Source organism: Mobula birostris, chromosome 12 (assembly GCF_030028105.1).
Source record: "Mobula birostris isolate sMobBir1 chromosome 12, sMobBir1.hap1, whole genome shotgun sequence".
Lineage (NCBI taxonomy): Eukaryota > Metazoa > Chordata > Chondrichthyes > Myliobatiformes > Myliobatidae > Mobula > Mobula birostris.
Window position 1 is genome coordinate 37,957,734 of NC_092381.1, and position 24,645 is coordinate 37,982,378.

At 41.4% G+C, this 24,645-nt stretch overlaps 1 protein-coding gene across 1 annotated transcript in view; it reads left to right on the top strand.

The window, feature by feature from the left end:
* The window catches only part of atp6v0b (ATPase H+ transporting V0 subunit b), a 34,035-nt gene that overhangs the window by 2,605 nt on the left and 6,785 nt on the right, over nt 1–24,645 (top strand). Inside the window, exons 2-7 of the mRNA XM_072273641.1 lie at nt 3,339–3,387; nt 14,521–14,604; nt 15,113–15,190; nt 18,226–18,295; nt 20,701–20,752; nt 22,983–23,173. Coding sequence (XP_072129742.1) covers nt 3,339–3,387; nt 14,521–14,604; nt 15,113–15,190; nt 18,226–18,295; nt 20,701–20,752; nt 22,983–23,173 — 524 coding nt within the window. The remainder of the gene's footprint in view (nt 1–3,338; nt 3,388–14,520; nt 14,605–15,112; nt 15,191–18,225; nt 18,296–20,700; nt 20,753–22,982; nt 23,174–24,645) is intronic.

Below are 24,645 nucleotides of genomic sequence, written 5' to 3' on the forward strand. Positions count from 1 at the left end.
TGTTATTTGTGAGCCAATTTTAAAGTTAACTTTCAGTCTTGAAGTGGGATGAAAAGACATTAGAAAAGAGAAACTTCAGTTTTGTTTTAATCATTGAGTGAGAACGACATACCTATATCATAACACCATCTGTTGACCATGTCACTTTACCTATTAATACCTTTGGACAACACTTATTCCTTAACCTACTGAGCAAAATGGATTACTTGGCATTTATTCCTCGACTCACTGAGTAAGGTACATCATTTGGCCATTATCGCATTGCGCCAACGCCTACTGCACTGTAGAGAGTTTTGGCACCTCCCAAAAAAGACAGACATTATGAAGCAAGAGGGAGCTAAAAGAATATATGGTGCTTTTAATGAAATTCTGATTAAATTATTCGGTAATAGCTATATTGGTATGTTGAGAAGATGGTGTTTCTTCAAATCGCCTAGAACTTTCTTTCTATAGAGTTGAAAATGTGACATTGTGTGGTGTGTGAGGAGCAACAATATTAAGCAGCTATTTTTATGACGCAGCTTACTCACTGCAAGTTACCCAAAAGTGTGTCTGTTAAATAGACTGAATAATTTCCACTTTGTAATTTAAGTTTACATCCATGTGTTAAAAGCGTAGTATTCAGAAATTGTACAAGCCAGCTAACTACACATAAAAGTGTATTAAAAATGTTGTCAAGTGAAATGTTTTGCATAGAATTGTAAATTCCATAAACTACGCAAGTTAGTTTTGTGCAAGTACTTTTGCTATATTTAAACCATAAGACATAATAGAAGAATTGAGCAATTTACCCTATTGAGCGTGCTCTGCCATTCTATCATGGCTGATTTATTATTCCTCGCAACCCCATTCTCCTACCCCTCCCTGTAACCTTTGATGCCTGTACTAATCAAGAACTTGTCAACCTCCACTTTAAATATATTCATTGACTTGGCCTCTGCAGCTGTCTGAGTTCTATAGATTCACCACCCTCAGATTAAAGAAATTCCTCCTCATCTTTATTCCAAAGAGGTGTCCTTCTATTCTGAGGCCGTGCCTTCTGGTCCTAGATCCTCCCATCATAGGAGACATCCTCTCCACGTTGACTCTACCTAGGCTTTTAATATTTGATAGATTTCAAGTTCTAAGTGTGGAGCTGAAGTGGGATGAGTAGATGAAGGAGCTTGCTTTTGAGCAGTGGAGAGCACCACTGAAATTCTATTATCTATAATCACAAAATTGATCTATGCTGCAAGTATTGCAGTATCACCCTTTATCAAAAATGAAGAAATGAGATTTGAAACAAACAGCTTTCATCAGTAGTTGTATTCTTAAAAAATGTGCAGATTTGTTTCATGCTCATAAATGAATGCAGTTTTTAAATAGTTAAGTAGTGACCCAAGTTATTCTGGTATGGTTTACCACTGACTGTTTAAAAAGTAACTTGTGAAATATCTTTATAATGTTAAACTCCAACAAGAAACAAAGAAAGTAATCTGGACCAGAGATGTTTAAGCAATGCTTCCAGACTAGTAACTTTCCAACAAGACATTTTTGGAGTAATACATATGGAGAATTGCATACCTGAATACCAGATTTGTGAGCGTTGTGTGATTCTTAGAAATACATTTGTTGACTAGTTTCAAATTAAATACAAGGGTCAATCTGTTGATCAATAATTTACTTTGCAAAAGTGGGAATATATTAGGTGGTTAAAAGGCCATTTAAAAAAAAATTGGTTAAAATTAAGTAACAGAATGAGAAGTTACATTGGGCTTCTGTTACCAAAAACCAATGTAGAAGTTGTGGAGCAGCAAATCTGCAGGCAACTTTTTTAAAAATCTTAATAGTAGAATACAAACAATACTTCAAGCTCTTTAGTTTGACAGAACGTGTGTGTGTGTGTAATTTGTGTGAGAATACTGCAGTTGAGAGGAATTTATGTCAGTTTTCCAATATAACAGGGTGCGGCATTGGGGGAGATGTGGGTTGTGCCAGATTCCTGACATTGCAATGCACAGGAGTGGGAGCGTTACACTTGGCAGTAAGTTCCCAGCATTAGAGTGTTCAATCTATGCAAATTTTTTTAAGGAAGCTGCAGGGAAATGTGTACCTCTATTTTGAGGACCAAATATTTAAAATAAAACACTGCTCTGTGGGGTAGCGGTGGTGGGGCACCCATATATAAAAATGATGGAATGATGGGTACATAATGGAATAGTTGGATGCATCACACAATAATGCAGGTACCAATTGAGCTCTTTGAATTAGTTGTCATAAAAGGAGAAAATGTTATTGGTCCAGTAATGGAGGCTGTAAATAAATAAGCCATTTTAGCAATTTGTTTTTATGAAACTGGGTAAGTTGCAATATCTAAGTGGAAAGTAGATTAGTGATGGCAGAACCTCCATTTTCAATTTATGGTTTGCAGAGTGATTCTAGTGGAATCCTATTGCAATTCTGATTTTTAAAAAATTGAAAGAAGGATAAACCTATTAACACTAGCCAAGCAAGTTAATTGGAAGGAAAATAAATACGAGCTATTGCCAAGAATAAAATTTACCATAACACAAAGTATGATGCTGGTATGGATTACTGGCACCTGTAGTTTGACAGAATTAGATTTTGTTTTCAACTAAAATGGTTGATGAAGATGGTGTAGCGGATGTGGTATAAATGCACCTGAATGCTGAATGCCATGAATTTTTTTTTAGTAATTCCAGGCTGTTGTACCTCCAGAGATTGCTCAAATACACTTGGATAGTGGGTGCAAAATTTTCATTTTTAGATATTGTATAAATTATATTGGTCTTAAATAGTGAAGATGTGCATTTGTGAAATGACTTATTCATTCACTTTCGGCTGCATCTTCCCAAGAAGAAATTCTTTAGAGGAGATACTTTCTCTCAGGAGTTCTACTTTCAGAATATATTAGCCTTCATTTTTCTTTTACTAATATATAAATGTGTAAAGCTGATCAGAGTATTTAGCTGGAAGTAATCTGCATTTACATACTGTTTTTCAAAGTCTTAAGACATACCAAAGTATTTTAGTCAATGGAGTAATATCTGAGGTATGGTCACTGGGGAAAGACTACATGCAAGTTGTGTGGATCAATGTGTCAAAATAAATAATGAAACAAAAGTCTATTTCAGTGAACTGGTTTGGAGTAGATAGAGCAGAGGGAAGTGAAAGCCATGAGAACATTTATTGATGCACTTTGAGCCCCATATAAGTGGCAAAAGGAGAGTAGCGCCTGTAATCCACATACTGAAGAGGATTGAGTGGTGATTATTTAGTGGTGAAACCAGAATCATTTTGTAATGAGATATTCTGAAATGAATTTTTTTCTATTGCAGGCATTTGTTATACAATATTTGACCTGGGATTCCGTTTTGATATAGGATGGTATGTAATTTTTATTACTTAATTGGACCTTTTTAAACTGGTATGTAGTAACTAGATTCAATAAACTCTAGTGACAATCTCATCAATTCTTAATACTTTACTGGTGTGTTTGTATGCAAATATATGTTTAAATTTGTCACTGTTAAATAGTAAAAGCTCTTTTTCTCAAATTCAAGGTACGATAATACACAAAAAAAATTGTATTGTAGAATAGCAGAATTTTTTAAGGGCCTTCTCTCAGAATTCTTCTGAATTTGTCTGTAGTTTACCAATGCAGTAACGAGAAAAGTAAATTCAAGTCCTGCATTAGTCACTCCTTTGCTTGGTTGTGTGGCCATATTGTTCACTCATCTCCAGTTTGGACTTTATCAGTACTACTCTGTTCTAGCAATGCCAATTTCCTGGAAAATTTAACAAAAACACAGTCAAATCCTAGTGAAATTAATTTACCTTTTGGAATTCATCTGTAATCAACATTATTCCCCTTAAGACTTCAAGCCTAACCCACGGATAAATCTGGAAATCTTCCTTTGTTCGTGGTCTATTTCCAAATGCATTCCAAGTTTTCTTTTTTCTTGTGATTCAACAACAGCACATTTTGTGGCCAAGTTTAGTTTTCATGAAAAATACAGAGCTAGACATTGATAGCAAAAATCTGTCAGTTAGATTTGAAACCTTTGCTGTAGATAAGAAACTTTTAAGACCTGTGTCTTGTCTGTTAGAGCAATGGGTAGAGTGGCAAAAATACATAGTTAAAATCAAAAAAAATCCAAAAATCAGAATTTTGCTTCTTTCTACATTTACTTGGTTTGCTGACCCCTACAGCATGATCAAGACAAAATATGGCATGATGATAATAAAGTTGAAATAGGAAATTTTTATGTCATGTGACTTGTGAAGCCTGATACTGCATGTTCTCTAACTGCATTCCATTCCCGATATAGGTGTAGTCTATAAATTCTCTTTAATATGGTACAGAATTGACAATTCCTGGCCACTGTATCCTTTTGATATTAATATTTTATAAAGTAAATTCCATTTCAAAATGTTTCCAATCCATTATATGTATGATTGTCATTCACACTTCAATAAAAACACAAGACTACAGGTGCTGGAATCCAGAGCAGCGCAAACACTGGAAGAACTCAACAGGTCAGACAGCGCCAGTGGAGGGAAATGGGCAGTCAATGACCCTTCACCTAGATTTCATCATTCCAGATGAAGGGTCGCAACCTGAAATTTTGACTGTCCATTTCCCACCGTAGATGTTGCCTCAGCCTCTGAGTTCCTTTTGCATTTTGTGTGTCGATTCAGACGTGATGTTCAGTTGTGTCTGTTTATTGTCCTACATTATTAAAATTCTGGCATTTATAGAAGTTTAAATGCACTGACTAAATTTCAACTTCCCCTGTGATTTCACCAGCATTGGAGTTAGGAAGTTGCTTATCACATTCTTTGCTGGATTGGATTTTGCTCAGGACCAGAGCCCACTTGAGAATTTTAGGCCAGCTTTAGGTTAACGTCTTTTATTAAAGTTATTCCAAAGTAGTTAAGTTTTTAATAACTACTTTTGGCTTTTTTAAATTCACTAATTTTTGTAGTGAATTTTAGTTTGGCAGGGTGGAGATGCGTCTCTATATTAGGAGGTGTAAAGAACACCTTCCCGCTGCCTACCTGCAGGTCACCCTTAGACAAGGTGTAGCACTAGTTTAGCCCCCTGATCAGGGTCACGTGAAGACATGGGAGCAGGTGGTCCATGTTCATATGAGCAACTGCAGCACATCACAAATCAGACAGTCTCTGAAGATTTTCGATTATGGCTGGGGTCACCCATCTTGTAAAGACACTGCCCAAAAGAAGACAATGAGAAATAACTTCTGTAGAAAAATATGCCAAGAATAATCATGGTCAAAGACCATGATCTCCTATGTCATATGACAGGGCACATAATGATGAATTTTTATAGTGGAAATATAAGCAACTATTAAACTACTGTCAGATAAAAGCTTACCATACTTTCATATAGTAAAGATTTTAGTGTTCTTGGAGACCTTGCTATTGCTCTGGACTCTGAGTTACTTTGGACCACGAGTTCAAAGTAAATTTATTATCAGCATACGTAACTGTATACAATCCTGAGATTTATTTTCTTGCAGGCATACTCATTAAATCCATAATAGAATAAAGAAAGACTGCACCAATTTGGGTGTTCATCCACTGTGCAAAAGACAACACTGCAAGTACAAATAAATAAATAAGCAATAAATGCCGAGAACATGAGATGAGTCCTTGAAAGTGAGTTCGTAGATTGTGGTAACATTTCAATGACAGGGCAAGTGAAGTTGATTTAAGTTATACATACAAAATGCTGGAGGAACTCTGCAGGTGAGGCAGTATCTATAGAAAAGAGTACAGTCAGTGTTTCAAGCTGAGACTCTTCAAGACTGGAGAAAAAAGATGAGTAGATTTAAAAAGTGGGGGGAGCGGAGGGAGAAACACAAGGTGATGGGTGAAACTGGAACTCGCACTCTGGATCTCTTCAGTGATTTCAAGTTCCTTGTCCCCATCTTATTTTCACTCTGAATGTCCAGTCCCTACACACCTCCATCCCCCCCTCTTCCCCCCCTCCCACCAGAAAGGCCTCAGAGCTCTGTTTCTTTATGGACACTAGTCCCAACCAGTTCCCTTCCACCACCACTCTTCTTTCTGTTCAGCAGAACTTGTCCTCACTCTTAATAAATTTTTCTTTTGGCTCCTCCCACTTCCTTCAAACTAAAGGTATAGCTGTGGGCACTTGCATGAGTCCCAGCTGTACCTGCCTTTTTATTGGCTACGTGGAACAGTCCATGTTCCAAGCCTACACTGGTGTCCATCTCCCACTTTTCCTATGCTACTTCGACTGCATTGGTGCTCATTGACTTCATTAATGTTGCCTCCAGCTTCCACCCTGCCCTCAAATTTACCTGGTTCATTTCCGACACCTCCCTCCCCTTTCTTAATCTCTCTCTGTCTCTATCTCTGGAGACAACGCATCTACTGATGTCTGTTATAAACCCATGGGCTCTTTCAGCTGCCTGGACTGTATCGTAAAAATGCCCATACCCTTCTCTGAGTTCCTCCATCTCTGCCATATCTGCTCTTAGGATGAGGCTTTTCATTCCAGAACAAAGGAGGTGTCCTCCTTCAAAGAAAGCAGCTTCCCTTCCTCCACCTCCACCATCAACATTGGCCTTGACTGCATCTGTCCTATTTCATGCATGTCTGCTCTCACCCTATCCTTCTGCCACCCTACCAGGGATAGGGTTCCTCTTGTCCTCACCTACTACCCCACCAGACTCCACATCCAGCATATAGTTCTCTGCAACTTCCACCATCTCCAGTGGGATCCCACCACCAAGCACATCTTTCCATCTCCCCCCCCCCCCCCCCCACTTTCTGCAGGGATCACTCCCTATGCATTTCCCTTGTCCATTTGTCTCTCCCCACTGATCTCTCTCCTAGCACTTACCCTTGCAAGTAGAACAAGTACTAGACCTGCACCGTCTCCCTCACTACCATTCATGACCCCAAACAGTCCTTCCAGGTGAGGCCACACTTCAGCTGTGAGTCTGTGAGGTCATATACTATGTCCGCTGCTCCTGGTGTGGCCTGCTGTATATCGGTGAGACCTGCCATAGATTAGGAGATGGCTTCGCTGAGCACCTATTTTTTTTTTTTTTTTTTCCAAAAATACTTTATTCAGAAATATTACACAATAAAAATAATTACATACAGAAAAAGAAAACCATTCGTTGACTGTGAGTCCTTATTCAATACAGTTACTAACAATAAAATTTTGCGTTGACTCTGTTCATTTACAAATGAAAGATGTTTACAGTAAATCATGCGTTTCCTCTCAACTCTTGGTCGAGTGTTAAGACTTATTAACAATCAAAATTTTCAACAATAAAGGCAGGCAATGGCTCTAATACTTTCCCAAATTAACAATTCCACCCACTCCTTGGGCACCATGTTGATTATCTGTCCACACCGCTGATGAGGGTAGGTCTCCTCCCCACCCAACCTCTCCCCCTCCTACGGGTGATGAACGTTAAACTGTGGTCCTTCCCCACCGGGCCTTCGCGGTGGCTGCACCAAGTTTGAGTGCATCCCTCAGAACGTACTCCTGCAGACGAGAGTGTGCCAGTCGGCAGCATTCAGTCACGGACATCTCCGTCAGCTGGCAGACCATCAAGTTTCGGGCCGACCAAAGAGCGTCTTTCACCGAATTGATGATCTGCCAGCAGCACCGGATGTTGGTCTCCGTGTGCGTCCCCGGGAACAGCCCGTAGATCACGGAGTCCTCGGTTACGCAGCTGCTGGGCATGAATCTTAGTACTGTCCCTTCCATTCTCTTCCACACCTTCTTTGCGAACCCACAGTGTGCAAAGAGGTGAGCCACTGACTCCACCCCATCACAGTCCTCCCGTGGGCAGTGGGGTGTGGAGGAAATGTTCCGGGCGTACAGGAGGGATCTGACTGGGAGGGCCCCTCTCACCGCCAGCCAGGCGAGGTCTTTGTGCCTGTTTGTGAGATCTGACGATGAGGCATTTTGCCAGATGAACTGGACGGTCTGCTCAGGGAACCACGCCACTGTGTCCATCACGTCCTTCTCCTGCAGTGCCTGCAGGACACTACGTGCCGACCACTGCCTGATGGCCCTGTGGTCAAATGCGTTGGTCTTGAAGAATTTTTCTACGAAGGACAGGTAAGGGGGCAACGACCAGCTGACGGGGGCGTTGCGCGGGAGTGGGGCCAGACCCATCCTTCGTAGCCAGGGTGACAGGTAGAACCTGGGCACATAGTAGTACTTTGTGCCCACGTATCTGGGATCCACGCACAACCTGATGCAGCCACACACGAAGCTGGCCATCAGGGTGAGGGCGACATTGGGGACGTTCTTGCCCCCATTGTCCAGGGACTTGTGCATGGCGGTCCGTCTCACCCGCTCCATCTTGGATCCCCAGACGAATCTGAAGACAGCCCGGGTGATTTCTGAGCTGTAGGAGCGGGGGACGGGCCAGACCTGCGCCAAGTACAGCAGCCCTGAGAGCACCTCACACCTGATGACCAGGTTCTTGCCCGTTATCGACAGGGACCGCGCTCCCCACAGTCCCAGTTTCTGTTTCACCTTGGCAGTCCGCTCCCGCCAGTTCTTGTTGCACGCCTCGGCCCCTCCGAACCAGATCCCCAACACCTTCATGTGGTCAGACCTGATGGTGAAGGGGATGCTGGATCGGTCTGGCCAGTTGCCGAAGAGCATGGCTTTGCTCTTCGTGCGGTTGAGCCTGGCCCCCGTCGCTAGCTCGAACTGTTCGCAGATGCTGATCAGCCTGCGAACTGACCTCGGATCAGAGCAGAAGACGGTGACGTCGTCCATGTACAGGGAGGTTTTCACTTGGGTCCCTCCACTGCCTGGCAGCGTCACCTCTCTTATGCCCCCATCCCTCCTGATGGCCTCGGCAAAGGGCTCTATACAGCAGACAAACAAGACGGGAGAGGGGACAGCCCTGCCTGACTCCAGACCTGATGGGGAAGCTGTCTGTTTCCCACCCGTTGACCTGGACTGCACTACGGATGTCTGCGTAGAGCAGTCTGATCCAATTCCGGATTCCCTCCCCAAATCCCATTTTGGAGAGCACGTCCGCCATGTACGTGTGCGATATCCTGTCGAAGGCTTTCTCCTGGTCCAAGCTGACCAGGCAGGCGTCCACCCCCCTGTCCTGCACGTAGGCGATGGTGTCCCTCAGCAGCGCGAGGCTGTCTGAGATCTTCCTGCCCGGTACAGCACAGGTTTGGTTTGGTCCGGGTGGATCACCTGTCCCAGAGCAGACCTGACCCTGTTGGCGATAGCCTTGGACAGGATCTTGTAATCCACATTCAGGAGAGAGATGGGTCTCCAATTCCTAATGTCCTCCCTTTCCCCCTTCTGCTTGTAGATGAGGGTGATGATGCCCTTCCTCATGGACTCAGACATGCTACCCGCCAGAAGCATAGCGTTGTACGCTTCCAGCAGGTCTGGGCCCATCCAGTTCCACAGAGCCGAGTACAACTCAGCCGGTAAGCCGTCGCTTCCGGGAGTCTTACCCGACCCAAAGGAACGGATGGAGCCTGTAAGCTCGTCCAGGGTCAGTGGCTGATCCAGACTCTCCCACTTACCGTCGTCTAAGACCTGCGTGATAGACGACGCTGAGCACCTATGCTGTGCTTGCCAGAAGAGGCGGGATCTTCCAGTGGCCACCCCTTTTTATTCCATTTCCCTCTCCCATTCTGATATGTCAATCCATGGCCCCCTCTTCTGTCGTGATGAGACCACACTCAGGTTGGAGGAGCAACACTTTATATTCCGTCTGGGGAGCCTCCAGCCTGATGACCTGACATCAATTTGTTAAACTCCCAGTAATGCCTTCTTTTCTCTTTCACCCCCCCATTCCCTTTTCCCTCTCTCACCTTCTCCTTGCCTGCCAGTCGCCTCCCTCTGATGTTCCTCCTGCCTTTCTTTCTTCCATGGCCTTCTGTTCTCTCCAATTAGATTTCCTCTTCTCCAGCCCTGTATCTCTTTCACCAATCAACTTCCCAATTCTTTACTTCACCTCTCCCACTCCCATTTTCACTTATCACCTTATTTCTCCCTCCCCTCCCCCCACTTTCAACTCATCTTTTCTCCAGGCCTGCTGAAAGGTCTCTGCCTGAAACGTCGACTATACTCTTTGCTATAAATGCTGCCTGGCTTGCTGAGTTCTTCCAGCATTTTGTGTGTGTTGCTTGGATTTCCAGCATCTGCAGATTTTCTCTTGTCTCTGATTGAGTTAAGTTATCCCTTTTAGTTTAAGAACCTGATGGCTGAGGGGTAATAATTGTTCTTGAACCTGGTGGTGCAAGTCCTGAGGCTTCTGCATCACCTTCCTGATGGCAACAGCGAGAAGAGAGCATGACCTCGGGGTGGGTGGGGGGGGTCGGTTCATGATAATGGATGCTGCTTTTCTGTGACAACACTCCTTGTAGATGGGCTCCATAGTGGGGATGGCTTTACCCAAGATAAACTGGGCCATATCACTACGTTTTGTAGCAATTTCCTTTCAGGGGCATTGGTGTTTCCATACCTATTAATGTGCTCTCCACCACGCATTTGTAGAAGTCTATCAAAATTTTAGATGATATGTTGAATCTTTGCAAACTTCTAAGAAAGTAGGGACACTGCTGTGCTTTCTTCATCATGCCACTTGCATGCTGGGCCCAGGACAGATCCTCTGAAATAACACTGAGGAATTTAAAATTGCTGACCCTCTCCAGCTCAAATCCCCCCCTAGTGAGGACTGGCTCACAGACCTGCGGTTTCCTCCTGAAGTCAGTAATCAGTTCCTCCTTCTTGCTGCATCGAGTGTGAGGTGGTTGTTGTGGGACCACTCAGATTTCAGTCACCTTGTATGCTGATTTGCATTGGCAAATACCTACATTAGAACAATTGTGCCATCACTGGGTTGAGAATGTAGGATGTTCCAAGCTTCTAAAATTCTGACAGATTTAGAGAAAAATGAAGTGACGCAATGAAATTAACTTGAAACTTCCAAGGCCAATTTGGCAGACATATTAAATCCAGTGTATTTTGTTAGAATTTGGTAAAACTGCAAACACAAAAATTCTCTTTTCACTTCCGTCTTCTTTCTTAACTTTTTCTACGAACAGCATGCAACAGCATGGCAGAGTAATACAAAAACTGTACAAGTCTCCTCCAGAGGGACAATCATTATTACTTCCCCAAATGTATAGAATTCAAATATTATACTGGCCTCTTACTACTTGAATGCTCTACTTGGCACTGATCAAAGGAACAATTTCCTTGTGTTATTCAGTTTTGTTTTTTCTTTGGAACTAAATGTTACCTTATTTGAACCCCATTTTAAATAATGTGGTATTTACTGTTCACTTTTCTTTTCCTAGTTTGTTCTAATATAATTGAAACCCAATTGTGGGTTTGAAGACTGCTCCTTTAAAAATGGGGTTGTCCTATTTAAAGTAACCTGGGCACCCTGTTTTAAATACATAGAGTACGAAGGTGATCAATAGATCCTTACTGTTGTGCATCTCTCTTCACTCCCCCTTCCAACTATTGTGTAATACTTTGGACATGTTTTCACTGCTTGTGGATCAAAGTTGGAGGTAAAATAAACATTTGTTGTTCTGTTTGTGCTAATCAGCTTGAACAAAACAACAAACACCTGTGTTAATAGTTACATCAAAACTAGTGAAGATACAATTTTCCGTTACAATTTTTAATCTTGTACAACATGACCATACACTTGCCTACACAGTATACCATCTGCGACTTCTTTACCTATTCACCCAACCTGCCAAGTCCTCCTGCTTCCTCAGCACTACCTACTTCTTCACCTATCTTTGTATCATCTGCAAACGTGGCCACAAAACCATCAGTTCCATTATCCAGATTATTAACATACAACATGAAAAGTACTGAAACCAGCGGAACACCACTAGTCACTGGCAGCCAAGCAGAAAAGGTCCCCTTTATTTTCACTCTTTCCTTTTTACCAGTCAGCCAATCTTCAGTCCATGCTAGCTCCTTTTCTGTCATACCAAAGGCAATCTTTTCAGCAGTCTCATGTGCGACACCTTATCAAAGACCCACTGAAAATTCAAGTAAACATCGACTGACTTGCCTTTGTCTATGATGTCTTCAAAGAATTCCAACTGATTTGTCAGGGAAGATTTTCCCTTGAAGTCATGAAATAAAATGGTCGAGCTAACTGTCCTATCATTTCCTATCTTTTGCCTCCTTACCTTTTAAAGAGTTAAATGATGCTTGTGATTTTCCAGTACTCTGGAGCCATTCCTGACTTGTGAGCCTTGAAAAGTCATTACTAATACCTGCACAAATTCTTCATCTATATCTTGGAACCATGTGGAGGTAGTTAATTCAGTCCGAGTGATACTTACCACCAAAATGACTTTACTAAATGACAATAAAAGGGGACTGCATATCTTCATAATCTAAAGGGGCGTTTTCTGTTTGGCTGCCAGTGACTAGTGGTGTTCCTCGGGTCAGTATTGGGATCGCTACTTTTCAGTGTTTGTCAGTGATTTGGATAATGGAATCAGTGGCTTTGTGGCAAAGTTTGCAGTTAATACAAGGGTAGGCGGAGGGGTAGGTAGTGCTGAAGAAGCAATGTGATTGCAGCATTACTTGGAAAATTGGAAGAATGGGCAAAAAAGTGACAGTGTTGGGAAATACATGATAATGCATTTTAGTAAAAGGAACAATAGTGTGAACTGTTAACTAAATAGGGAGAAGGTTCAAACATCAGAGGTGCAGAGGGACTTGGGACTCCTCGCGCAAGACTTGCCAGAAGGTTAATTTAAGGTTGAGTCTGTGTAAAGAAGACAAATGCAATGTTGGCATTTATTTCAAGGGGAATAGAATATAAAAGCAAGGAGGTAATGCTGAGCCTTTATAAGACACTGGTCAGGTCACATTTGGAGTATTGTCAACAGTTTTAGGCCCCATCTCTCAGGATGTGTTGTCATTGGAGAGAGTCCAGAAGATGTTCACACGGATGATTCTGGGAAAGAAGGGGTTAACATGATTGGCTGCTTTGGGACTGTACTCACTGGAATTTAGAAGAATGCAGGGGGATCTCATTGAAACCTACTAAATGTTGAAAGGACCAGATAGGGTGAATGTGGAGAGGATGGTTCTTATGGTGAGGCATCTAGAACTAGAGGGCACAGCCTCAAAATTGAGGGGCAACCTTTTAGAATGAAGGCAAGGAGGAATTTTTTTAGCCAGAGAGTAGTGAATTTGTGAAATACTCTGCCACAGACTGCAGTGGAGGCCAAGTCCACGGGTATATTTAAAGCAGAAGTTGATTGTTTCCTGATCAGTCAGGGCATCAAAGGATATGGCGAGAAGGTAGGTATATGGGGTTGAGTGGAATGACAGAGCAGACTCAATGGGCTGAATGGCCTATTTCTGCTCCTGTGTCTTGTGGTCTTCAGACCGTTCAGTTTCCCAAGCAACTTCTCCTTACTAATAGTGACAACACGCAGTTCAACCCCGACACTCCGAATTGCTAGCATGGTGCTGGTGAATGCCAGCAAGTAAATGCAGTTGCGAAGAAAGTACAGCAGCGCCTCTACTTCCTTAGAGTTTATGCATATTTGACGGATGGTGTGAAGACTGATTTACCAGAAAGGTGTTCACAACTTTTCATTTTAAGGCATGCTTTTTCAGTTCATTGAGTTGTAGACGTAGAGCTCAGGGGAAAGCAGGAAGTGTTAAATTAAATTTTCAATTGACCAAAAGATCTGATTCACTTATTCTTCCTGTTCCCTTCTTGAATGCAATATTTCATATACATGTATTTCTGTGCTTATTTAAACATAACCGAAGAAGACAGTTGTGAAAGTTTTACTTTCCTGGCATCTAGCTAGCAGTCTTTGTATACTGTATGCAAATTAACTGGATTTACTATTGAAAAATTAACTGCATTAAATACCAAGAATCCTTAAGGATAAATTTTGATCAGTTGCTCATTACTAGGCATAATGGGTATATGCTCTATGTGTTAAATCAGTATCAACTTGAAAGAGGCAAAAAAATCCTATTGCAAAATATTCAGTTTTCATATTGAGTCATTATCCTGCGGCTGCTCCCAGGGCTGAAATGCCCTGTTCTTTGTAGTAGAATCTTGCTTAGATCTTGTTTTTGCTGACTGTGTTTTTGTAAACTTGCTGTTAATATTTGTGGTCTAAACATATGCTGAACAGTGTCCTTGTGATTTGAGTTGCCCAGATAAATCTTCCAGGTTTTCACTTTATTAAGAATGTATTTTTACATGGTATGATTCTAGTAATGTGTTGCCTAATTGCAGAATTGTACATTTGCAACTTTTGTGCAATATCCGAAGGTCTTTATTAATTTATTTACACTTACCATCTATATTTGCTTGAAATCTTTCTTGTGAACAGCTTTATGTACGTACACATTTTGAAAACTTTCACAACATGACTGTACACACTGAATTTTGATTGCAAAGTGAGCAATACATCTTTTCATGCAAACGTATTTTATTATAGGTTTTTAACAGAAACCTCTCCTTTTATGTGGGCGAACCTTGGAATTGGATTGGCTATCTCTTTATCTGTCGTGGGAGCTGCATGGTATGAGTTTCTTTATTAGTGTAGTTGAATAAAGTTAAAATTGTGTTGATTTATTAACCAGCTTTTGTTTTAAATGCATCTCTTTTGAATTGTGAACAGTTTAAAATTAAGCGAATCCTCAGATGTCCTTTCAGTGGCTATTTGATAATTAAACAGTGCATTCAAAACGAGGAGAACATTTGTGCTCGGCCTGATAAGTGGCAAACACATTTTGTACCACACTAGAGACTAGCAATGGACAAGAGTAAGCACCTCTTAATGTTTAAACACAATACTGTCACTAACCCTTCCTTTATTAATATTGCATTTATCAATCTCATTTGTACCAGTCAGTAAATGTTATGGCTCCCACAGTAAATCAAATGGCAAATATTTTGTTAAAGATGGCCCACTTCCTCATTTTCGCAGTTTTTATTGCTGCCTTCCCAGCAACAGAAAAAGGAAATTTGCTGGAAAGAGGAATTTAAAATGCACAGGTAACTGTTTTCTTTTTCCTTTTGATATTTAGGGGTATCTACATCACTGGTTCAAGCATTCTTGGTGGGGGTGTAAAAGCTCCCAGGATTAAAACAAAAAATCTTGTCAGGTAATAGTTTTGAAATATCTTAATCAGTCTTGGTTGTTTTGGTAATAATACAAAGAACTTGTTGGGTGGCTCACCACGCTGGCTTGTTAGCTTGCAGACGTTTCATTACCCCGTTAGGCAACATCATCAGTACAACTTCGAATGAAATGTCGATGATCTACATTGTTCATCTTTTATGTCTCCTGTGATTAGTCCATTTGTGTGTGTGTTGGCATACATGCCCATTATCACCTAATCGGATTGTAACGAATCAATTGCGGATTACATAATTGGTAATCAATAGAAATGGCGCATATCCACACACACACGAGCAGACTAATCACAGGACACACAAAAGATGAACAATGTAGATCATCAACATTTCATTTGAAGTTGCACTGGTGATGTTGCCTAGCTGAGTAACGAAATGTCTACAAGCTAACAAGCCAGCTCGCCGGGCCACTCAACAACATCCTTAACCCGAGATGAAAATCTTTTCCAACATCTTAAATACTATATGAATCAATTGGAAGCACCTCCAGAGAGAAGTTTCTTTGGGTCAGGATCCATAGTGCAACCTCAGTTGTTAGTGATATATGTAAATTATCTGGATGAAAAGGTAGATAGTTGGGTTAGTAAGTTTGCAGATGATTGGTGTTGTAGTGAGCATAGAAGGTGGGCAAAGAATACAGTAGAATACAGATCTGTTGCAGGGTGGAGCAATGGTAGCATCCCAGCCAAATGTGACGTTTTTCACTTTGGGAGACAAAATGTAAAAAGACAGTGCACTGATAATGGCAAGACCCTTAACAGTGTTGATTAGCAGAGGGATCTTGAGGTCCAAGTGGCTGTACAAGTTGATGAGGTAATACGAAGCCATATGGCATGCTTACTTTTAGGTATTCTTTGGCGCCATGGAGATAGAGGAAAATGTGATAAAGGCTTATAGTCATTAGAGGCTTTAATGGAGTACACAGCCAGCATCTTTTTCCTAGGATTGAAATGTCTAATACCAGAAAGTATGCATAACAACCCGAGGTTTGGCTGATTTAAGCACTGGGTCAGATTGAAAAGGTCAGGGTGTTGGGCCCAGAGGCGAGGCACTGGCTAGGGTTCATCTCGCTACTCCATGAGGTCTACTCGTCTCTGCACTGAACTGAGGCTGTGGCCTGCAGTGATGACAGCCTTTATGGCCAGGGACTTGCTTGTGAGAACTTCAGTTCTGATTGTTACTTGCTTTTATTGTTTACACTTAGTTTTTTCCCTTGCGCATTAGGTGTTCGATGGTCCTATTGGGTTTCTTTGTTTTGTGGCTGCCTGGAAGGGGATAAGAATCTCAAGGTTGTGTGTAATATAATACTTTGATAAATGTGCTTTGAACTTTAAGGGGAGGTGGTAAATTCGAAGGAGATGTGCAGAACAAGTTTTTTTCCACACAAGTGGGTGCCTATCAATGTTGGAGACTGAATGGAGAAAATGGAATGATGTGGATATTGTGTAGCCAGAAGGGGTTAGTTTTGTTGGATATCTGATCACTAATTAAATTAATTCAGCACAACATTGTGGGCCAAAGTGCATACTTGTGCTGTACTGCTCTGTTCTAAATAGAAATTTGAGTTCAAATTTGAAAACTTTTTTATCCATTTTGAATAAAGAACTTGTTAAAGCTTATAAAATTCCACAAATGTTGTACAATTTGCATTTCACTGCTTGTCTTTAATGCGTATCTCTGGATATGGTCGATGTCCAAATGTTTGAAATGCATCATCTGAAAGAAATTGTTCTTGCTCTATGTATTAAGTCATTACCAATGTGATACAGGAACAGGCTCTTCAGCTCTCAATATCTGTGCTAAGCACTATTTTGAATTAAACTAAGTCTCATACATCCGTATTTATCTATGTCCTTCCATTCCCTGTATCTATCTGGCAGTCTTTTAAATGACAGGCTTACTTCTGTTACCCTTGACAGCCTGTTCTAGCACCTACTAAAAAGTGGGGGAGGGGCAGAGAAACAAACAGCTTGTTCCACATATCTCCTTTAAACTCACCACCATCCCCCAAAACCACCACCTCTCGTACTTGACATTTCTACCTTGAGACAAAAGCTTTTACTGATAACCTGATCTTTATTTTTCACGATTTTATGAACTTCCATCAGGCCTCCCCTCAGCTTCCAACACAGCAGAGACGACTGTAATTGACTTACATTTTGCTGTACATGTTCCAAAACTCCAATTTTGTTGTCATTTGCAAATGGACCTCAACTAGAATTCCACCCCTCCACTACTGCCCTCCATCTTCACTGGGAAGGACAATTCTGAATCCAGTGGATGGAGTCACCTTGGTCCATGCATCTTAATCTTCTGAATCAGCCTGCCATAAGGAGTCTTGTCAAATAGATTATTAAGATGTATGTGGACAACATGCATTGCCCTGCACCTTCTCTTACCACCTCAAGAAGGTGAATCAGGTTTGTAAGACGTGTCCTGCACAAAGCCACGCTGACTGTCCCTAATCAGGCCATGATCTTTCCAAATGCATGTAAATCCTACCCTCCAGTTGTTTCCCTATAACTGATGAGCTAATCAGCCTATTTTTCAGAATTATCCCCACTTCCTTTCTTGAACAAAAGAACAACTAAGATTTTAAATGTACAAAAAAGCTTAATAGAGTAGATGTGAATGTTTCTATTAGAAATAACCTAGTGCATACGAAACATAAGCACCACATGAGCTATGAAGCTGAATGGCTTGATTTGCACTGTAGCTTCTGTGTAATAATCCCTATCAAATATTCTAAATGAATACATACATGCTAAGAATCTGGACACTTCCCTTTAGAAACTAAAATAGTAAGAATAATTTTGAAAAGTAGACCAGAATTTTACTATTGCAATCTGTTTGAAGTAACTTGGTAATGGAAATGAGGATCAGAAAAAAAAATACTGAGTATGGGCCATGTCAGAGAGCTATCATGAGAGGCAATAATGAACTGATGGTAAATCTACTAGTAGGCTATTTAAAAAAGGAATAATCTTAACATTTTGTATTGCAGCATAATTTTCTGTGAAGCTGTGGCAATTTATGGAATCATCATGGCTATTGTCATCAGTAATATGGCAGAGGTATGTGAGTTTTGAATATAAATGCGCACTTGTCATGCAGCCCATTATGTAGTTGGTGTCAAAATATCAACTGAAATGCAAAATTGTTGGGGTAGAATAAACCATGTATATAATAATCAAAACTATAATAAGTCAGTTTCTATAAACACAAGTTTCCCCCGCCATCCGAAGGTAGAGCGTTCCTATGAAATGGTTCGTAAGCTGAAATGTCGTAGAAGCAATTACCATTTATTTATATGGGAAAATTTTGTGAGCGTTCGCAGACCCAAAAATAACCTACCAAATCATGCCAAATAACACATAAAATCTAAAATAACAGTAACATATAGTAAAAGCAGGAATGATATGATAAATACACAGCCTATATAAAGTAGAAATAATGTATGTACAGTGTAGTATCACTTACCGGAATCAGGAAGACAGTGCCAAGTACACTGATGATGATGTGTTAGGCTGAGTCAGAGTTTGGGTGTGCAGTGGCCCCCACCCTCCAGGCCGCCGAGCGATACATTGCTGCGAAGCATGCAGGGGTCCAGTGGTAGCCGGGAGGCGCACAGCACATCTTTAAGAAAAAAGCTGAAACAAACATGCTAATTAATTAGGTGCCGCCCGGCACGTAATTGTCGGCCCATATCAGAGGTGATTGCTGATTGGGTCGTCTCTGATCTGGGCTGACAATTACGTGTTGGTGGCACCTAATTAATTAGCACGTTTATTTCGGCTTTTTTCTTAGATGTGCTGTGTTCCTCCCGGCTACGGTTGCATTCTCCGCGAATCGGTATCTGTCCGTTGCCTGGGGGTTGGGGTGGTGGGACACTGGGGTGTCATCTGGTCATCGTCTGTTTCCGTTAGAGCAGGCAGCTCATCTTCTTCTATCTCTGCCCGCCTCGATGTCGAAGGTTGAGGTTCGTTGTCTGCTGTGGCAGATGTGGAAGGCTTGCTTGACTGCTGAGCCTCGCGCATTTTTCTATCACACAGTTCTTTGTAAGGACTCAAACCATCTTGCAAATATCCCCTAAACCCACGTACCCTTTCAAAATTAAAGTCGTACTTTATCATTACTCATTCTGTTTCGATTATTGTCCTTTTTTCTTCCAATTGCATCAGCTCTTCATCTGTCAGTTCTTGGTCATGGGATGCCAAAACCTCTTCAACATCATGTTCGTCAGCTTCCACAAGCCAAACTCACGTTGTCCTTACTTCGTTCACCACAATCAAAACACTTAATTATGTCTAGTTTTACACTGTGTAACACCCTTACGAGCTCTCTCAGGCTTTTCCGATACCATGGAACTCATCTTGCAAACGACTGCTCACAGGCTCGTGTTAAAGCAATGCCGTTCCGAATCCGGGGGAGAGCGGCTGCTCAGGGCGCGCGCTGATTTTTTTTCATAACAGTGAAAACATCTTCTGAAAGCGAAAACGATACTAATGTAGGTCTTTCGTAACAGTGAGGTTTCGTAAAGCGAATGTTCAAAAAGCGGGGGACACCTTTATCTAATTGATAAATAACTTGTCAATTTGTGTAAATTATTCATTATTTAATGCAATGTTTCCCCTTTAGCTCTTCAAAACATTGAATGGATGCAAGCTGTGTAACACGATGGCAGTGGCTATTAAGTCTTACAGATGGAAGCTCTTGATATTTGTGTAGATCATACTAGGTTATCATCTCCAAGAATGGGTGATTATTTAGTGGTATTTTCAAAGTGTTAGTAGAACCTGGATTTGCTTACACAATTCTGCACATAATGCAAGTCCAAATTCTTGAGTTTCTTAAAACCAGTTTTAGCTATCAGAGCTGTTGGGCAATTTGTCTTCCTTCATTCTTGTGGTTAAAAGCTATATTGTCTTGAAATGGAAGTAGAATAGAGATCACAAAGTAGATCTTGGATTTAATTTAATTTCCTAGAACTTTTCATAATATTTCTCTATATCAACTAGCTCAAAGTTTGTACATTCTACACGTGACTATATGGGTTTCCTCCAGGTGCTCTGGTTTCTTCCCACACTCCAAAGATGTATGGTTAAGTTTAGTGAGTTGTGGGCATGCTGTGATGCTACTGGAAAATGTGACATTTGCAGGCTGCCCCAGCATAATCCTCACAGATATGATTTTATACAATGTCTTCCACTGTATGTTTCAATGTACATGTGGCAAAACTAATCTTTAAAATCTTTAGATATAACTACAGAAGGCACCCCTTGCATTTGGGTTTCTGACTATTTGATTGTAGAACCAGGTTATTTTAAGGAATTGTGGGAAGGATCTGACAAAATTAACTGAAATAGCTAAACCCTGTGAAAATTGATTCAACTGTGTAACAAAAAGCTTTGCTTAGATGAGTTGTGTTAGATGATGAGCGAATGACTGAAGTTCAATTTAAATGTTTTTCTCCCCACAGCCATTCAGTGGCACTACACCTCAGACAATTGGAGCTAGAAATTATCAAGCAGGTTTGTTTGGTTTTCTCTTTTACAGATTTTAAAATTTGAATATTTTATGTAATTCTTTGAAATGGACGATTTGTTTCAGGGAGCTATTATTCCAGATTTGCAAGATCTTTGGGGATGTTTTTTTCCACATAACCTATTTTCTCTCTTTCATGGCCATTATCATTCTCCTGGTCATCCCATGGGCCATTTAAACTGGAATTAACTTGCAGTATGCCAAATGGTGGTGTAGTGGCATCCACACCGGACTTGGAGGCAAGTGGTCCTGGCTTTGAATCCAGCCGGCTCCTTGTATGCTCTCCATCTGTGCTAGGTTAAGTGTCAAGCTGGCAACTCTGCCTCATTGTTTTTAAAAGACAAAAACTAAAGAAATGGCAAGGTTACTGCCCGATGTGCCATGAGGCACAAAAGGGACAACTAACTTGCAGTATGCAATTAATTTTTGGGATTTTGGAGGAAACTGCTACCTGAGGGAATGTCCAAACAACGATGGGGAGAATCTTCAAGTCCAGACAACACTAAAGCTCAGTCAATCCTGTGTTGCTGGAGTTCAGACACCTGGTCTACTTGGAATGGCACTTGGTGCAGCTGCCAGTAGAAGGTATCCAGGCTGTTCGTAAAGCTTGGTAAGATGATTATATGTTTAATATAAAATCTAGGAGTGCTCTTATCATTTAATTTATTTATTTTTTTGATTTGAATTTATTGATTATAATATTGCCAAAATTGCACATTGTAACTGGTATCTTTAGAAAAGTGGCTGCAAGTAACTGTTTAACCTCCAAGTCCAAAAGAGTGGTGAACCTATGAAGTTCTCTGTAATGAACCAGTGGAGGCTACCTCAGTAAATATATTTAAGACAAGGTTGGATAGATTTTTACATAGTAGGGGAATTGAGAGTTATGGGGAGAAGGCAGGTAGGTGGAGATGAGTCCATGGTCAGATCAGCCATGATCTTATTGAGTGGTGGAGCAGGCTCGACGGGACAGATGGATTACCTCCTTTTATTTCAAACGTTCTATAGAACATAGAATAGTACAGCACAGTACAGGCCCTTTGGCCCACAATGTTGTGCTGACCCTCAAATCCTACCTCCCATATAACCCCCCCCACCTTAAATTCCTCCATATACCTGTCCAGTCGTCTCTTAAGTTTCAGTAGTGTATCTGCCTCCACCACTGACTCAGGCAGTGCATTCCATGCACCAACCACTCTCTGAGTAAAAAACCTTCCTCTAATATCCCCCTTGAACTTCCCACCCCTTACCTTAAAGCCATGTCCTCTTGTACTGAGCAGTGGTGCCTTGGGGAAGAGGCATTGGCTGTCCACTCTATCTATTCCTCTTATTATCTTGTATACCTCTATCATGTCTCCTCTCATCCTCCTCTCCAAAGAGTAAAGCCCTAGCTCCCTTAATCTCTGATCATAATCCATACTCTCTAAACCAGACAGCATCCTGGTAAATCTCCTCTGTACCCTTTCCAGTTGCTTCCACATCCTTCCTATAGTGAGGTGACCAGAACTGGACACAGTACTCCCAGTGTGGCCTAACCAGAGTTTTATAGAGCTGCATCATTACCCCTCTACTAGTTCAGATTTTCTACTGTACTCAGTGCCCTTCCATTCAAATCTTCCTCAAGCATAACATGTCACACTTGTCTGCATTAAATTCCATCTGCCATTTTTCCAGGTCCATATCCTGCTGCAAACTTAGATCGCCTTCCTCGCTGTCCTCTACATACCCATAATAAGATACCAAAACTTATTTTAAAGCAGATGTTTAGTTCTATTTTAAACTTGGTTAACTTAAGTCTAATATTTTCTTCATCTGCATTTATCTGCATTTTTCATATTATTTAATAATCATCTAGTTGAAATACATGATCTGTATTTGCAGTCTTTGATTATGGGTGGGAATTTCAGCCAACATTTCAATGGATTAACAATTTCTGATCTCACTGCTAAAGGTGCTTTAAGACATGCTAGCCATGTACATTGAGATAAAACAACTGTAATAACTGCCAATTTGTTGCTTCACAATGCATTGGGTGGATATTTTTGTTCCTTCCATTTACTTTGGTGGTTAGAAATATTGTATTCAGATGACATGCAATCTCTGCTTTCTGAAAGAATGGTTGCACATTGTTACATATGCATTTTGGAGGGGGAATGGTTGTATGGTTTTACTGTTTTGCTTCCACTTCAGTAGTTCTCTTATTGTTTTTTCCTCTAGGGTTCTCTATGTTCGGGGCAGGCCTAACTGTTGGATTTTCTAATCTCTTCTGTGGAATCTGCGTTGGTATTGTGGGTAGTGGTGCTGCCCTGGCAGATGCCCAGAATGCCAGCTTGTTTGTTAAGATTCTAATCGTTGAAATTTTTGGCAGTGCCATTGGGTTGTTTGGAGTCATTGTGGCTATTCTACAGGTAAGCAACTGTATATTTCAGAAGATATGTTGGTAAGGAGCTGGATATGCACACTCCAAACATGGGTTCAGATTTAATAATAGTGATAGTCACAGAACACTACACCACAGAAGTCGGCCCTTTGGCCCATCCAGTCTGTGCTGAACTATTATTCTACTTGGAACCATAGCCCTTCATTTCCTTCCCATTCATGTACTTATCGAAAATGATTTGTGTGTGGCAATGATTGGTATAAGAATCTATCACATGGTCAGTCTGCTGAATTCATTTGAGAGTTTGGTGTGATCATGAAGTGGTAGCTCAATATGTATAATTTTGCTGATAGGACTTGGCACAAAAAGCTAGTCTTAGTCATAGTCATACTTTATTGATGCTGGGGGAAATTGGTTTTCATTACAGTTGCACCATAAATAATAGTAATAAAACCATAAATAGTTAAATAGTAATATGTAAATTATGCCAGGAAATAAGTCCAGGACCAGCCTATTGGCTCAGAGTGTCTGACCCTCCAAGGGAGGAGTTGTAAAGTTTGATGGCCACAAGGCAGGAATGACTTCCTATGACGCTCTGTCATAGGCTATGAGTCTCTGGCTGAATGTACTCCTGTACCCAACCAGTACATTATGTAGTGGATGGAAGACATTGTCCAAGATGGCAAGCAGCTTGGACAGCATCCTCTTTTCAGACACCACCGTTAGAGAGTCCATTTCCATTCCCACAACATCACTGGCCTTACGAATGAGTTTGTTGATTCTGTTGATGTCTGCTACCCTCAGCCTGCTGCCTCAGCACACCACAGCGAACATGATAGCACTGGCCACCACAGACTTGTAGAACATCCTCAGCATCGTCCAGCAGATACTAAAGGACCTCAGTCTCCTCAGGAAATAGAGACGGCTCTGACCCTTCTTGTAGACAGCCTCAGTGTTCTTTGACCAGTCCAGTTTATTGTCAATTCGTATCCCCAGGTATTTGTAATCCTCCACCATGTCCACACTGCCGCCCTGGATGGAAACTGGGGTCACCGGTACCTTAGCTCTCCTCAGGTCTACCACCAGCTCCTTAGTCTTTTTCACATTAAGCTGCAGATAATTCTGCTCACACCATGTGACAAAGTTTCCTACTGTAGCCTTGTACTCAGCCTCATCTCCCTTGCTGATGCATCCAACTATGGCAGAGTCATCAGAAAACTTCTGAAGATGACAAGACTCTGTGCAGTAGTTGAAGTCCGAGGTGTAGATGGTGAAGAGAAAGGGAGACAAGACAGTCCCCTGTGGAGCCCCAGTGCTGCTGATCACTCTGTCGAACACACAGTGTTGCAAGCACACGTACTGTGGTCTGCCAGTCAGGTAATCAAGAATCCATGACACCAGGAAAGCATCCACCTGCATCGCTGTCAACTTCTCCCCCAGTAGAGCAGGGCGGATGGTGTTGAACGCACTGGAGAAGTCAAAAACATGACCCTCACAGTG